The sequence below is a fragment of the Oncorhynchus gorbuscha genome, linkage group LG07 (genome assembly GCF_021184085.1).
Source record: "Oncorhynchus gorbuscha isolate QuinsamMale2020 ecotype Even-year linkage group LG07, OgorEven_v1.0, whole genome shotgun sequence".
In the NCBI taxonomy this organism is placed as follows: domain Eukaryota; kingdom Metazoa; phylum Chordata; class Actinopteri; order Salmoniformes; family Salmonidae; genus Oncorhynchus; species Oncorhynchus gorbuscha.
Genome location: NC_060179.1, coordinates 10,944,637 through 10,960,792, shown reverse-complemented (window position 1 = coordinate 10,960,792; position 16,156 = coordinate 10,944,637). Strand labels below are relative to the sequence as shown.

Genomic DNA, 16,156 nt, shown 5'->3' with positions numbered 1-16,156 from the left:
AATGAGAAGGGGAGAAACAAATTCAACATGACGTCCCATCTAACCTGGAGGCCTATGAGAAGGGGAGAAACAAATTCAACATGACGTCCCATCTAACCTGGAGGCCAATGAGAAGGGGAGAAACAAATTCAACATGACGTCCCATCTAACCTGGAGGCCAACGAGAAGGGGAGAAACAAATTCAACATGACGTCCCATCTAACCTGGAGGAGGAAATGATTGTCCAAAAACAAACACAAGTGGCAGTGACCCAATGATAAAGACAGTTAATATGCACAATCACTGGGGTTATGGCCCATGTTCTCCACTGGTGCCAATAGGATAGGCTACTTCTCACTCAATTAAGTTGATCATTTTGATAACTAAAAGACAGATTGGAGTCTTCTCTTTACAGAAATAGCCAATTGTTTTCTAAACTGGTTTTCCGTGATTGTATTTTTAAATATTACGATATGCCTGGCTGGGTCTCTCTGCTTTTCACTGACTGTCAAAACTCATCCCACATCTTTTTGGTATTTATCACATGCTCTGCCTAAATTGCAGGCCCTTCCGACTGGGCTATGTGATTTTAAAACAATCTACATATTATACAAGTTAATGATATTCTGTGGCCAAAACATGCTGTTTGGTGTAGTAGGCTATTTTGAATTTAAAAATGTATACAAAAATCTGTATAGACAGGAATAAGCTAATTAGGCAATTTTAACAAAATCTACTTTAAGGAAAGCTTCCCCGAGCCTTATGGATACACCACCTATATATTCTTCTATTGGCTCATCAGAACTAACACCTTCTATTGGCTCATCAGAACTAACACCTTCTATTGGCTCATCGGAACTCTGTAAGAATGCCGCACGCCGTTGCATCCGACTGGCATGTTCTGTGAAGATGAATTACCATAAACTAAATGTGATTTCTGTCATTCTGAGAACCGTGGGTGGACGCCCAAATCAGGCTACGCAAACAATGCACATGGCTCCTGTATATTTCCTAATTGTCCAGTAAATAAAAATGCTGCCTCCGCACGTTCACCCTGTCTGTGCTCCGTCCAACTACAGACAGATTTGTTGGTAAAAAGTAGTCACATACAGCTATGGTTCTGCTTTGATTGTGTGCTGATCATTAAGGTGTATGTCCTCTCCTAGGTGGTGTTTGGCTCGATCGTTCTCCTGATGTTGTGGCTGCCCATCAGGATGATCAAGCTCCTCCTCCCTGCCTTCCTCCCCTACAACGTCATGCTTTACAGGTACACTCCTTCCTCCCCTACAACGTCATGCTTTACAGGTACACTCCTTCCACCCCTACAACGTCATGCTTTACAGGTACACTGCTTCCTGTCTTACAACGGTTTTTGTTCCAGCCCAGCATCAAAATGCCTAGATATAGATGTATGCCCGGTAAGTGATGTACCTTCACCCACCTCTCTGCCCCCTCCCCTATCCTCTCTCCCCCTCCCCTATCCTCTCTCTCCCCCTCCCCTATCCTCTCTCTCCCCCTCCCCTATTCTCTCCCCTCCCCTATCCTCTCCCCTCCCCTATCCTCTCTCCCCCTCCCCTATCCTCTCCCCCCCTCCCCTATCCTCTCTGCCCCCCTCCCCTATCCTCTCTCCCCCCTCCTCTCTCCTCTCCTCCAGTGATGCTCCAGTCAGTGAGCTGTCTCTGGAGCTGTTGTTACTGCAGGTGGTTCTGCCAGCTCTCCTGGAACAAGGTCACACACGCCAGTGGCTGAAAGGTCTGGTCAGGGCCTGGACTGTCAGCGCTGGATACCTGCTGTGGGTCTATCCACACTACACCTATACACACTATACACTACACCTATACACCTATACACACTATACACTACACACAACACAAACTATACACACTATACACTACACACAACACAAACTATACACACGATACCCTACACACACTCCCAAAGTGGTCTTTCATTATAGCTACAGACCCGTAACATGAAGAATATATTTGTTAGCTCACTTTCTCTACCTTCTCCTTTTCCTCTCCTCTCCCCCTTTCAGAGACCTCCACTCTTACTTGCTCGGAGAACAGGAAGACGATGCTAACCAGCCTGTCAACAACAACAACCATGCTCCCGGTCACCAAAACAACAACAACGCTAACCCCGCCCCTGCTGTGGGGGAGGGGCTTCATGCAGCCCATCAGGCCATACTACAGCAGGGAGGACCTATAGGTTTCCAACCCTACCATCGGCCCCTACGCTTCCCTTTCAGGGTCAGTCACACTACACGCTACCATCGGCCCCTATGTTCCCCTTCAGGGTCAGACACACTACACGCTACCATCGGCCCCTACGCTTCCCCTTCAGGGTCAGACACACTACCATCGGCCCCTATGTTCCCCTTCAGGGTCAGACACACTACCATCGGCCCCTATGTTCCCCTTCAGGGTCAGACACACTACCATCGCCCCCTACGCTTCCCCTTCAGGGTCAGTCACACTACCATCGGCCCCTACGCTTCCCCTTCAGAGTCAGTCACACTACCATCGGCCCCTATGTTCCCCTTCAGGGTCAGTCACACTACCATCGGCCCCTACGCTTCCCCTTCAGGGTCAGTCACACTACCATCGGCCCCTACGCTTCCCCTTCAGGGTCAGTCACACTACCATCGGCCCCTACGCTTCCCCTTCAGAGGTCAGTCCACACTACCATCAATCCCCTCGGCTTCCCCTTCAGGGTCAGTCACACTACCATGGCCCCTCGCTTCCCCTTCAGGGTCAGTCACACTATCACCGATCCTTCCACTTCCCCTTCAGGAAGCTTGAATGTCTCTCTCTCCTGTCTGTAGATCGTCTTGCTGATCGGGTTCATGTGTATCACCCTGCTGGTTTCCAGTCTGGTGTGTCTGACGTTACCAGGTGAGATATCAACCTTAATTCATTGTTGGGGGAGTCGTGAACAACATGTAGTTCAACGAGTAATTTAACTATATTTTGCAGTAGCTCAGTGGGAAGTTGAACTAAATTAAAATCTTACAGTAGAGGCTGGTGGGAGGAGCTATAGGAGGACGGGGTCACTAATGGCCGGAATGGAACAGTATCAAACAGCAAAGATCTGGAAGCCACATGTTTGACTCTGTTCCATTTATTCCATTCCAGCTCTTCCAATGACCTCCTATAGCTCCTCCCACCAGCCTCCACGGAAATCTTGGTAGTGTTTTCAGTAATTAATTACTTGTAAAAAAATATATGTAGCTAACTCCTGGAACTACACACAAGTTAATTTTTTTGCTAAAATTAAATATGGGTAAATTAGTCAAGAATGTCCTAGCCTAATTCTCACTTGAATTGTTTTTGTTTTTTAATAGGTTAAATTACACATTCTGTTAACATCTGACTCCATAGTGATATGTTTAGATATGATCATTTATCACAAAGTAGTTTGTTTTCAAATGAACAGCTTATCCGATGCACCCGAACACCGGTGGGAGGTATAACATGAACAGACCAGAGGCAGTGGTTGGGGTTCCTTTTCTTTTGAATCGTTTACTAAACGAGTCTTGTTTCACCCGAGTAAATAACTCCAGTACAGGGAACGTCCAACGCTGAAACACCAGCATAACAAAACGCATAAACTAAGCCGTTGGCCAAAAGGTCGTGGCCGAAAAGGGAGCGCAAAACAACAAATGGTTACTCCTGTCTTTAGACTGTCGTCTAGACAACAGCTACAGGGGAACACTTCTCTCTACCTAAAGCCTGCCTTGATTGACAGAGAGACAGACCAGTCACAGGAGATTTCTCTGAGGTAGGAAAAACTGACGTTCTCACAGGTCCCGGACTCTACTCCCCATCCTCACCCAGCTCCTCTCCTGGCACCTGGCACACCAATATAGAGGAAGACGCAAAGCAATTAGTGGGCCCCAGGTGTGTACTAATTGGCTTTACACTGAGTACCTGTCCCCTGAAGAGGGTGCTGTCGCATCGTCTTCCTCCGGCTGGTCACTGAACTCTCACATTTAGTTCAGTAAAACTATGTTTCTTAAGGGTAGCTAGACTTCTTCCAGTGGCCAGTAATTGGTAGCTTGGTAAACTATATTTTCAGAGTAGCTTCCCCAACTGACCTCTCATCTATCGACACACCTTAGTATGGTTTTCAATCTAATTATTATTATTTCATCTCAATACTGGAGTAACTTCTTCAGGAATCTCACCTGGAATGACTAACCTGACTGTTTCGAAAGGACACTAAAAAGCCATGGTTCTGTTTTTAATGTTGTGTGTTGAAGTGTTTGCGGGCCGTTGGCTGATGTCATTCTGGACGGGCAGCTCGAAGATCCATGAGCTGTATACAGCAGCGTGTGGTCTGTACGTGTGCTGGCTGTCCATCCGCGGTGCCACCGTGCTGTTGGCCTGGATGCCCCAGGGACCCACCATCATCATGGTCAAAGTCCAGGAGTGGAGCCTCATGGTGAGTCAGAGGGTTTTCCTTAATGGAAGCGTCTCTCGTGCAAATTCAGTTACGTGTGGCAGCCGGCCATGAATGAAGCCTGTTGTGTCTGTGTACCCTGACGACTCAACACTAGGCTACGCTGGGGCGGCAGCGTAGCCTAGTGGTTAGAGCGTTGGACTAGTAACCGGAAGGTTGCGAGTTCAAACCCCCGAGCTGACAAGGTACAAATCTGTCGTTCTGCCCCTGAACAGGCAGTTAACCCACTGTTCCCAGGCCGTCATTGAAAATAAGAATGTGATCTTAACTGACTTGCCGAGTTAAATAAAGGTCAAATAAAACAGATTAACTAGCAATAGGCTGCCGCTAAGTATCTCAACCAAAAGCATCATTTTGGAGACAAATCACTCGCTCAACACCTATTGTTGAATAATGTGGCTATTTGAGCAAATTGAGGAGACGACTGCTAGGTGTAACCCTAGATGGCAAGCTTTCATCGTCAAAACATAACGACTCAATGGTTGCTAAAAATGGGAAGAGGTCTGTCCATGACAGGGTGTTGCTCTGCCTTGTCATCTCAGTTGACCAGACATGTCCAACAGGCCTAAGTTTTGTCACACCTTGACGACTGCCCAGCTGTGGGGTCATGTGTTGTTTCACCTTGACGACTGCCCAGCTGTGGGGTCATGTGTAGTTTCACCTGGACTACTGCCCAGCTGTGGGGTCATGTGTAGTTTCACCTGGACTACTGCCCAGCTGTGGGGTCATGTGTAGTTTCACCTTGACGACTGCCCAGCTGTGGGGTCATGTGCGGCGGAGAAGGACAAAGGTCAATTGCAGTTGGTCCAGAGGCTCAAAGTTGAGGAGAGATTGACTGCATCACTTTTGGTCTTGGTGTTAATGTGTTGAAGGTACCAAACTGTCTGAAGCAGTTGGCTCACAGTTCGGACCCTCATCGGTACAACACAAGACATGCAACCAGAGGTCTCTTCACAGTGCCCAGGTCCAGAACAGAGGCTGGGAAACACACAGTATTAAATAGAGCCATGACGACATGGAACTCTCTGGTAACTCAAACTAGCAATAAAACCAGTTTCAAAACACAGACAAAAGAACCCCTTACTGCACAAAGGGGACTGTGAAGAGACAGACATTTTATGTATCTTTTATTGTAATTTGTGCTGTATGTATTACAGCTAGATATTGTTTGTACGTACTGATATATAATAGACTGTGATGTTTTTAGATGTGTGTTTCAGTCCTTAACTGTATTCTGTACTATGTGTCATGTTTCATGTGGAACCCAGGAAGAGTAGCTAAATGCTTTTGCAGCGGCTAATTGGGATCCTAATAATGACCAAATCCACTTTTCTGGAAGTGTGTATAGTAGGTTGTACTAGTTATGGAGATGGCTGTATGTCCAGGGTTAATATCTTCATGCCATTATCATTTATATTTCAACGTCCAATCACGTCTTACCTTTAATGTCGTGTGTGTGTGTGTGTAGATTCTGAAGACCCTGGTCGTAGCGTTGCTGGTGGCTGGTGTTATCCCTCTACTGCTGGGCCTGCTGTTTGAGCTGGTCATCGTTGCTCCCCTACGCGTTCCTCTGGACCAAACGCCTCTCTTCTACCCCTGGCAGGTACTGTGTGTGTGTGTGTAGTGGTAGTAAAGGTCACTGGTTTTTATATGGTATCGTGTGTGTGTGTGTGTGTGTGTGTGTGTGTGTGTGTGTGTGTGTGTGTGTGTGTGTGTGTGTGTGTGTGTGTGTGTGTGTGTGTGTGTAGTGGTAAAGGTCACTGGTTTTTATATGGTATCTTGTGTGTGTGTGTGTGTGTAGTGGTAAAGGTCACTGGTTTTTATATGGTATCTTGTGTGTGTGTAGTGGTAAAGGTCACTGGTTTTTATATGGTATCTTGTGTGTGTGTGTGTAGTGGTAAAGGTCACTGGTTTTTATATGGTATCTTGTGTGTGTGTGTGTAGTGGTAAAGGTCACTGGTTTTTATATGGTATCTTGTGTGTAATAGTAAAGGTCACTGTTTTATCTGGTGTGTGTAGGACTGGGCTCTGGGGGTGCTCCATGCCAAAATCATCGCTGCCATCACCCTCATGGGTCCACAGTGGTGGCTGAAGACGGTCATAGAACAGGTGTGTTATCCTTCACTACGTCGTTATCACTGATACAATGATCAATCTCACCAAGTTTGACCAACGTTTTCCGTTGTTACTAATTGAACTGCTCGGCATCTGACCGTAAGGCTAGTGGTCAGTGCGTAGGGCTCAGTACATCACTGGGGCCAAGCTTCCTGACATCCAGGACCTCTATACCAGGCCTCCGACCACAAGGCACTACAGAGGGTAGTGCATAGGGCTCAGTACATCACTGGGGCCAAGCTTCCTGACATCCAGGACCTCTATACCAGGCCTCCGACCCACAAGGCACTACAGAGGGTAGTGCATAGGGCTCAGTACATCACTGGGGCCAAGCTTCCTGACATCCAGGACCTCTATACCAGGCCTCCGACCCACAAGGCACTACAGAGTGTAGTGCATAGGGCTCAGTACATCACTGGGGCCAAACTACCTGACATCCAGGACCTCTATACCAGATGATGTCAGAGGAAAGCCCAAAAAGAAGTCGAAGGCTCCAGTTACCCAAGTCATAGACTGTTCTCCCTGTTACCGCACGGCAAGCGGTACCGGAGCGCCAAGACTAGGACCAAAAGGCTCCTTAACAGCTTCCCCCCCCCCCCAATACATAAGACTGCTGAACAATTAGTCAAATGGCCACGCGGTCTATATTCATTTGTTTTCACACTGCTGCTACTCACTGGTTATTATCTATGCATAGTCACTTTACAAATGACCTTGACAAACCTGTCCCCTGCACACTGACTCGGTACCGGTGCCCCCTGTATAAAACCTCGTTATTGTTATGTCATTTTCTTCTGTTACTTATTACTGTTTTCACTTTAGTTTATTTAGTAAATATTTTCTTAACTCTATTTCTTGAACTGCATTGTTGGTTGAGGGCTTGTAAGTCAGCATTTCACGGTAAGGTCTACTACACCTGTTGTATTCAGCATTTCACTGTAAGGTCTACTACACCTGTTGTATTCAGCATTTCACTGTAAGGTCTACTACACCTGTTGTAATTCAGCATTTCACTGTAAGGTCTACTACACCTGTTGTAATTCAGCATTTCACTGTAAGGTCTACTACACCTGTTGTAATTCAGCATTTCACTGTAAGGTCTACTACACCTGTTGTAATTCAGCATTTCACTGTAAGGTCTACTACACCTGTTGTAATTCAGCATTTCACTGTAAGGTCTACTACACCTGTTGTAATTCAGCATTTCACTGTAAGGTCTACTACACCTGTTGTAATTCAGCATTTCACTGTAAGGTCTACTACACCTGTTGTAATTCAGCATTTCACTGTAAGGTCTACTACACCTGTTGTAATTCAGCATTTCACTGTAAGGTCTACTACACCTGTTGTATTCAGCATTTCACTGTAAGGTCTACTACACCTGTTGTATTCAGCATTTCACGGTAAGGTCTACTACACTGGTCGTATTCGGCGCTTGTGACAAATAACTTCTCCCCCCCCCCCCTACATGAACAATAGATTTCGACCCTGTGTAAAGTGACCAGTGAGGGGTAACATTGCCACCTCTCCTCCTGTCAGGTGTATGCTAACGGCATCAGGAACATCGACCTCCATTTCATCATCTGTAAGCTGGCTGCCCCTGTCATCTCGGTGCTGCTGCTGTCCCTGTGTGTCCCCTACGTCATAGCAGCCGGGGTCGTACCTGCCGTAGGTCAGTCAACAGTGTGTGTGTGTGTTTGCATGTTCATGGGAAGTGTTTGCATGCACACTTGTGGGTGAGTATGAAGTGCTCAGCTCTAACTCTACTAATAGATCTGTACCCCTCCTGGTGTGACTCCAGATATAACTCTACTAATAGATCTGTACCCCTCCTGGTGTGACTCCAGATATAACTCTACTAATAGATCTGTACCCCTCCTGGTGTGACTCCAGATATAACTCTACTAATAGATCTGTACCCCTCCTGGTGTGACTCCAGATATAACTCTACTAATAGATCTGTACCCCTCCTGGTGTGACTCCAGATATAACTCTACTAATAGATCTGTACCCCTCCTGGTGTGACTCCAGATATAACTCTACTAATAGATCTGTACCCCTCCTGGTGTGACTCCAGATATAACTCTACTAATAGATCTGTACCCCTCCTGGTGTGACTCCAGATATAACTCTACTAATAGATCTGTACCCCTCCTGGTGTGACTCCAGATATAACTCTACTAATAGATCTGTACCCCTCCTGGTGTGACTCCAGATATAACTCTACTAATAGATCTGTACCCCTCCTGGTGTGACTCCAGATATAACTCTACTAATAGATCTGTACCCCTCCTGGTGTGACTCCAGATATAACTCTACTAATAGATCTGTACCCCTCCTGGTGTGGCTCCAGATATAACTCTACTAATAGATCTGGACGCCTCCTGGTGTGACTCCAGATATAACTCAACTAATAGATCTGTACCCCTCCTGGTGTGACTCCAGATATAACTATACTAATAGATCTGTACCCCTCCTGGTGTGACTCCAGATATAACTCTACTAATAGATCTGTACCCCTCCTGGTGTGACTCCAGATATAACTATACTAATAGATCTGTACCCCTCCTGGTGTGACTCCAGATATAACTCTACTAATAGATCTGTACCCCTCCTGGTGTGACTCCAGATATAACTCTACTAATAGATCTGTACCCCTCCTGGTGTGACTCCAGATATAACTCTACTAATAGATCTGTTCCCCTCCTGGTGTGACTCCAGATATAACTCTACTAATAGATCTGTTCCCCTCCTGGTGTGACTCCAGATATAACTCTACTAATAGATCTGTACCCCTCCTGGTGTGACTCCAGATATAACTCTACTAATAGATCTGTACCCCTCCTGGTCTGGCAGGTCTGTCAGGTCTGTCAGGTGTGACTCCAGAGATGCAGATTCTGATTCAGAGGAGGATCTACCCGTTCCTCCTGATGGTGGTGTCCATCATTGGCATCCTCTCCTTCCAGATACGACAGTTCAAACGTCTCTACGAACACATCAAGAACGACAAGTAAGCACCCACCCTTATCTCCATACCTGGCCTGTTCCTTAACAGCTCCTTGTATAGGGAGAGTACAACTCTGGTCCCATGGAGTTTCAGGATATGCAGGCTTTTGTTCCAGCCCAGCACTTCCACATCTGATTTGAACTATTCAAGGTCTTGATCTGCAGCTGATACACAAACTAGGTAAATGCTCTAGTATTGTGATTGACATGTGACTGTTTTCTTAACCCCCGTGTCCTCTTTGCCTTAATGCAGGTACCTGGTTGGCCAGCGGCTTGTCAACTATGAACGCAAGGCTAGGGGAACCAGCTCTGTCCCACCCCCTAACTCTATCCCAGAGTAGTCAAGTTTGCTTTTGGAAACCACCCATCTCGTGTCCTCCCTCCCCCTCTCTCCCACCCTCCCCCTTTCCACCCCTCCTCTCTCTCTCCCCCTCCCTCCCTCTCTCTCTCCCTCCTCTCTCTCTCTCCACCCCTCCCTCTCTCTCTCTCCACCCCGTCCCTCCCCTTCTCCCTCACTCTCCCTCCCTTCTCCCTCTCTCTCCCTCCCCTTCTCCCTCTCTCTCCCTCCCCTTCTCCCTCTCTCTCCCCCTTCTCCCTCTCTCTCCCCCCCTTTCCACCCCTCCCTCTCTCTCTCCCCCTCCCTCCCTCTCTCTCTCTCTCCCTCCCTCCCTCCCTCCCTCTCTCTCCCTCCCCTTCTCCCTCACTCTCCCTCTCTCTCCCTCCCCTTCTCCCTCTCTCTCCCCTCTCTCTCCCTCCCCTTCTCCCTCTCTCTCTCTCTCTCTCCCTCCCCTTCTCCCTCTCTCTCCCTCCCCTTCTCCCTCACTCTCCCTCCCCTTCTCCCTCACTCTCCCTCCCCTTCTCCCTCTCTCTCCCTCCCCTCCCTCTCCCCCCTCTCCTCTCCCTCCCCTTCCCCACTCTCTCTCCCTCCCTCCCCCCTCTCCCTGTCATGTTCATGCCTTGCTAAGTGTTAAGTGCAGCCTGAGGATTGTACATATGTAAATACTTTGGATGCAGACTTGTCTGAAATTGGACATATTTGGATTAATGCAAAATGACCATTGTACATCTTATGTGTATGTATATTAATTTATTAAATCAAACTGACAATTTGTTTCTGTCTTGTTTATCATGAAGAAGAAGAAAATAAAATAAAAACATTTTAAAAAATGTTGCGGGGTGGTGTTATAGTTTCATCCTTTGGGACAAGTTGAGATTCCAGTATTATTCCAAACTCTTCTTTTAGTATGTCTGGTATCTCTTCATCAGTCAGCTCTCTGCTGGCTTTCGTCACAGTCCCAGTTTCATCTGAGGGAAACTGGGTGGTGATGAGTTTATGGCCCATGTAGGTGAGCCTCCCGGTAGGCTTCAGCATGGAGCAGAGGGACTTGCAGAAGAAGATGGAGCTCGGGGAGCTCTGATGGTAGTCACACATCTCTATGAAGTCTCCTCTGTGTCTTGTGTCCAGAGTGAACTTGTATAGCTCAGTCCAGAGCCCAGTTTCTCTGTCTTCATCTTGCCACTCCAGAAAGTGCATCTCTCCCGCTCGTCTGATCCTGTACACTCTGTGGCCCTGCCTCTGAGGTTCTTCCGTCTCTAAGGACATGGGGAGCTCGAACCCTGATCCACCAAATGCCACGTCGCACAGCCACCGATGCCCCTGGAGCTTCACCATGGAGATGAAGTGGTCGAACGGCGGGCCGTACCACCCTGTGATGGCGTCTCTCACTTGGCCCGCTAGGATGGTGACCTCGAATCCCATTTCCGACAGAAGCCAGGAGAACAGACCGTTGTTCTCGAAGCAGAACCCTCCGCGGCGGTGGTTAACGATTTTATCATAGAGGTGCGGGAGTTCGAGTCGTACGCGCCCCCGCTGTGGATGGTGAGATTCTCGAAAGGGACAGTCCTCAGATGACAGCAGTGTACACGCTGGAGCGCGTCCAAGGTCGGCGTTGGCAACGCTGGTCCCTCATACCCAATGCGTAGAAAATACTTCTGAACATCCATTTCTAATCGAAAATGTTTAAGTTTTAAAAAGTAAAATATTTCGTTCACTTTATACAAAATACGATGTATCTTTAAGAACAATGTCGATGGGAATATGTGCTATGCCTGGGATTTTGAAAATAGATTAGGCGAAATCTGCAGTTCCTGTGGTGTGTAGATATTCCTTTCAGTTTGCTTTCAGTCCTGCTAAAGGTTATGTTACCCTGGTAAAGGGATGTGCTGCCTCCTGGCGGACACCAATCATTAGTGATTTGGAAAGAATAGTCAAAGCAGACTGAACGCTAATAAAACAAGCAGGTATTGTAGGTCCAGGTCTAAAACTCATATAATATACAATCCGAATTAAAGAGACGCTTAGATTAGTCGAATATGTCTAGGGACCTGATTACGGTTAATTTAACAAAGGCATCCAAAATCGAAACTAGAAATCAAGAGATTAACAAAAGCATGCAAAACAGTTGGAACTCCAAAGCTTCTCCTTTTATTTTATTTCCGGGCCAGGGCTTATTCATGACCGTTTAACAACCAGACGGAAGCAAACAGAAAGGGACCTACCATTGCATGTAATCGGTTGCGCAACAGAGAGGATATTTTGCAACAGAATCGGCGTAATGAATACACCCCAGATAAACTAGCGCCAAATACAACAGGATGTAAACCTTACATATATACTATATATATATATATATATATAAGTAAGTGTGGGACACTTGCACACTCTACCGGGAGACAAAGGGAAATGCACAGGGGAGTGTGGTCGGTGACGTCACGCAAACTCTCCCATGGGGTGGGATCGTCACCAGATACCACAGCTACAAAGTTATAGTCGCCGCACATTTCTACTATTTATGTCTTTAAATTTTGATTTTAAACCTAACTAACCTCACTGCTAACCTTAAATTGAGACCTCCCCCCAAAATTTTAAAAAAATATATATATATATATATATATATTTCATGTATTTTTACGTTATAGTAGTGCGGGAAAGCCCGGAACACAGTGAGCGGCGCGAGTGTTCGGGGGGCTCAGAGGTACCGGGAACACAATGAGGAAAAAAGTGTCCAAAACATGGCAGCCAAGTAGCCTACTATCTATGGAGGTGAAACCAAACAGCACTCTCCACGTAGCCTACTATCTATGGAGGTGAAACCAAACAGCACTCTCCAAGTAGCCTACTATCTATGGAGGTGAAACGGGACAGCACTCTCCAAGTAGCCTACTATCTATGGAGGTGAAACGGGACAGCACTCTCCAAGTAGCCTACTATCTATGGAGGTGAAACGGGACAGCACTCTAAGGCTGTTCTGAAGACTGTCTGGGTCTGTGGCTGTGATCACATCCACAGGCCCAGCCAGTCTTCAGAACAGCCGTAGGAGGTTAAACATCACAGCCACAGGCCCAGCCAGTCTTCAGAACAGCCTTAGAAGGAGGTTAAACATCACAGCCACAGGCCCAGCCAGTCTTCAGAACAGCCTTAGAAGGAGGTTAAACATCACAGCCACAGGCCCAGCCAGTCTTCAGAACAGCCTTAGAAGGAGGTTAAACATCACAGCCACAGGCCCAGCCAGTCTTCAGAACAGCCTTAGAAGGAGGTTAAACATCACAGCCACAGGCCCAGCCAGTCTTCAGAACAGCCTTAGAAGGAGGTAAAACATCACAGCCACAGGCCCAGCCAGTCTTCAGAACAGCTTTAGGAGGTTAAACATCACATCCACAGGCCCAGACAGTCTTCAGAACAGCTTTAGGAGGTTAACCTGTGCCAAAATCTGAGTGTTATATGGACCAGGCCTGAGGAAGGACCTGAACTGGGAGAAGACGACTATATCTGAGCTGGGAGGTACTGGAACATAATGGTTTTGTACAGATTGTTCACCCAACATTTATCAAATTGATGGTATGAATCTGAAAAATATCACCAAGTCTACATGGAAGAAACATTATCGTGTTAACACATCATTTAACAGAGTGTTTGGATTGGTGGATGGGTGGACTATGCAAAGAAGACCCAATAGAGGGGATGCCGGACTAAACCATTGCTGAAGTGAAATGGGGGGACTCCAACCGGGGGGTTGATAATGTCATAGCACAAGATGACACAGTTGCACTTTCAATATTACATGTTAATGTCCATCACATTAGGTGCTGCATTGTTGATGTCCAATAACATAGATTCAAGACAGGTACCGTTTGTCTTAAGGTGTGTGTTTTCAGATTTCTGAAGAGAGGGAAAGTGTGTTTGCCTGCATGCATGTGGGCAGATTTGTTAGGACAGAGAGATAGATAGTGTGCAGGAAGGCAGGGGCTTGCTGTACCTGACAGCCTACAAGGACCAGCTTTACGTTTTAGTGAAAGGTGACTAGATAGTTCGGCTTGCATGCATTCACACGCTGCTTGTCGACCCTGAAGGTCATGTGAGAGTATACAGTATAGCCTCAAGCTCCTCCTCAACCAGTTCCACCTCATGGTCAGGGGTTTATTACACGTTGACCAATGATTGTTTTAATTTGACTGGAATTGAAATGGAATTGACCACAACCGTGCTTGAACATGACCTTGTACGAGAGTTGTGTCTCAAAATACACCCTATTTCTCCATAGAGTACACTACCAGAGCCACATAGGGTTTAGGGGTTAAAGTAGTGTGCAGGCTGGGGAATAGAGTGTGAATTGGGATCAGTCTGAGGTCACCGTTGGTTGCCAAATAAAGGGCTGACCAATCAGCTGCTCCGACCTCTGAACTGGAAGTGTTTCCAGCAGGTGCGCAATCCCATAAAATCTGAATCATAGACCATTGAAAGGGAATGTCTTGTAGTATTGTAGTCATTCTTATTCTATGCTTGATACCTTAATGCTCTCACATCATTGGGCAGTGTCATGGAAACCAAGTGACTTGATGTTTAAGGTTTACCTGCATGTTCCAAGCGTCTGGGCCACCTTGCAGTACTGGTGCTGGCCAGCAGGTGGTGAAACCTCCCAGCCTGTCTAGCTGCCTTCTTTGTGTTGTACAGTACTTGTTCTTCCTCGAAAATGAGGTGCCTCACAGTTAAGGTCTATAGTGGACCAGTATGTGTCATATGCAGTACGAATCCCTGTGATGTAAAAGTGTGCGGGGCTCAGCTTGTGTGACCTTTGATGTTGAGGTGTTATTTTGTATAATTTTTTTCAATTATATTTTTATTTCACCATTATTTAACCAGGTAGGCCAGTTGAGAACAAGTTCTCATTTACAACTGTGACCTGGCCAAGATAAAGCAAAGCAAAGCAGTGCGACACAAACAACAACACAGAGTTACACATAGAATAAACAAAAGTACAGTCAATAACACAATAGAAGGTCTATATACAGTGTGTGCAAATGGTGTAAGGAGGTAAGGCAATAAATAGGCCATAGTAGCAAAGTAATTACAATTTAGCAGATTAACACTGGAGTGATAGATGTGCAGATGATGATGTGCAAGTAGAGATACTGGTGTAAAAAAGAGCAAAAATGTAAATAAAAACAATATGGGGATGAGGTAGGTAGTGTAGCTCAGTTGGTAGAGCATGGCGCTTGTAACGCCAGGGTAGTGGGTTCGATTCCCGGGACCACCCTTACGTAGAATGTATGCACACATGACTGGAAGTCGCTTTGGATAAAAGCGTCTGCTAAATGGCATATATAATTATTATTATTATTATAGTTGGATGGGCTATTTACAGATGGCCTGTGTTCAGCTGCAGCGATTGGTTAGCTGATCAGATAGCTGATGCTTAATGTTAGTGAGGGAGATATAAGTCTCCAACTTCAGCGATTTTTGCAATTTGTTCCAGTCATTGGCAGCAGAGAACTGGAAGGAAAGGCAGCCAAAGGGGGTGTTGGCTTTGGGGATGAGATATAGCTTCTGGAGCGCGTGCTATGGGTGGGAGTTGTTATGGTGACCAGTGAGCTGAGATAAGGCGGAGCTTTACCTTTCAAAGACATATAGATGACCTGGAGCCAGTAGGTCTGGCAACGAATATGTAGCAAAGAATAGTGAAGTGTATCCACTTGTTATGCCAGTCACTGTCAGTCACTCAATTAGCCCAAGTCAGCTAAAAAAATGTTGATTGCTAGGTAAGGTATTTTAACCAGCTAACTTATGGAAGGCCTAATCATCACCAAATTACTGACCGGGCGTAACGGATGTGAAACAGCTAGCTTAGTTAGCGGTGGTGCGCGCTAAATAGTGTTTCAATCGGTGACGTCACTTGCCCTGAGACCTTGAAGTAGTGGTTCTCTTTGCTCTGCAATGGCCGCGGCTTTTGTGGAGCGATGGGTGACGATGCTTCGTGGGTGACTGTTGTTGATGTGTGCAGAGGGTCCCTGGTTCGCGCCCGGGTATGGGCGAGGGGACGGTCTAAAGTTATACTGTTACACGGGTATGTACATAGGGGCCCTGGCCCCGTTGTTGTAGTAGTCGAAACCGAGACCACATATTGAGTGTCTTTGTGTCGGATACATTTGTGCTCTGTCTTGAATCAGTCTCGGACAGTGAGACTCTTCATTTCTTCCTGATACCAGCAGAGTAAAAACCTCATAATTAAACCTCATAATTATCAGCTTCCATTCA

At 46.5% G+C, this 16,156-nt stretch overlaps 1 protein-coding gene, 1 non-coding gene and 1 pseudogene across 3 annotated transcripts in view; 2 read left to right on the top strand and 1 right to left on the bottom strand.

Moving 5' to 3' along the window:
- Positions 1 to 10,045, top strand: part of LOC124039478 (E3 ubiquitin-protein ligase MARCHF6-like) — a 26,291-nt gene extending 16,246 nt beyond the window's left edge. The window contains exons 1-10 of one of the 2 annotated variants that reach the window (XM_046355487.1): positions 713 to 1,246; positions 1,634 to 1,771; positions 2,018 to 2,231; positions 2,807 to 2,876; positions 4,244 to 4,425; positions 5,912 to 6,046; positions 6,463 to 6,552; positions 8,098 to 8,230; positions 9,415 to 9,568; positions 9,818 to 10,045. In XM_046355487.1, the coding sequence (XP_046211443.1) occupies positions 1,173 to 1,246; positions 1,634 to 1,771; positions 2,018 to 2,231; positions 2,807 to 2,876; positions 4,244 to 4,425; positions 5,912 to 6,046; positions 6,463 to 6,552; positions 8,098 to 8,230; positions 9,415 to 9,568; positions 9,818 to 9,905 (1,278 nt within the window). In that variant the 5' untranslated portion in view covers positions 713 to 1,172 and the 3' untranslated portion in view covers positions 9,906 to 10,045. Of the gene's footprint in view, positions 1 to 712; positions 1,247 to 1,633; positions 1,772 to 2,017; positions 2,232 to 2,806; positions 2,877 to 4,243; positions 4,426 to 5,911; positions 6,047 to 6,462; positions 6,553 to 8,097; positions 8,231 to 9,414; positions 9,569 to 9,817 lie in introns of those variants that run through there. The other variant, XM_046355486.1, reaches the window with a different exon arrangement.
- A 586-nt stretch (positions 10,046 to 10,631) lies between these two features.
- On the bottom strand, positions 10,632 to 12,094 carry LOC124039103 (annotated as a pseudogene).
- A 2,991-nt stretch (positions 12,095 to 15,085) lies between these two features.
- On the top strand, positions 15,086 to 15,158 carry trnat-ugu. Its single transcript has one exon. It is a non-coding gene; the product is annotated as a tRNA-Thr (tRNA).
- Positions 15,159 to 16,156: the final 998 nt, after the last annotated feature.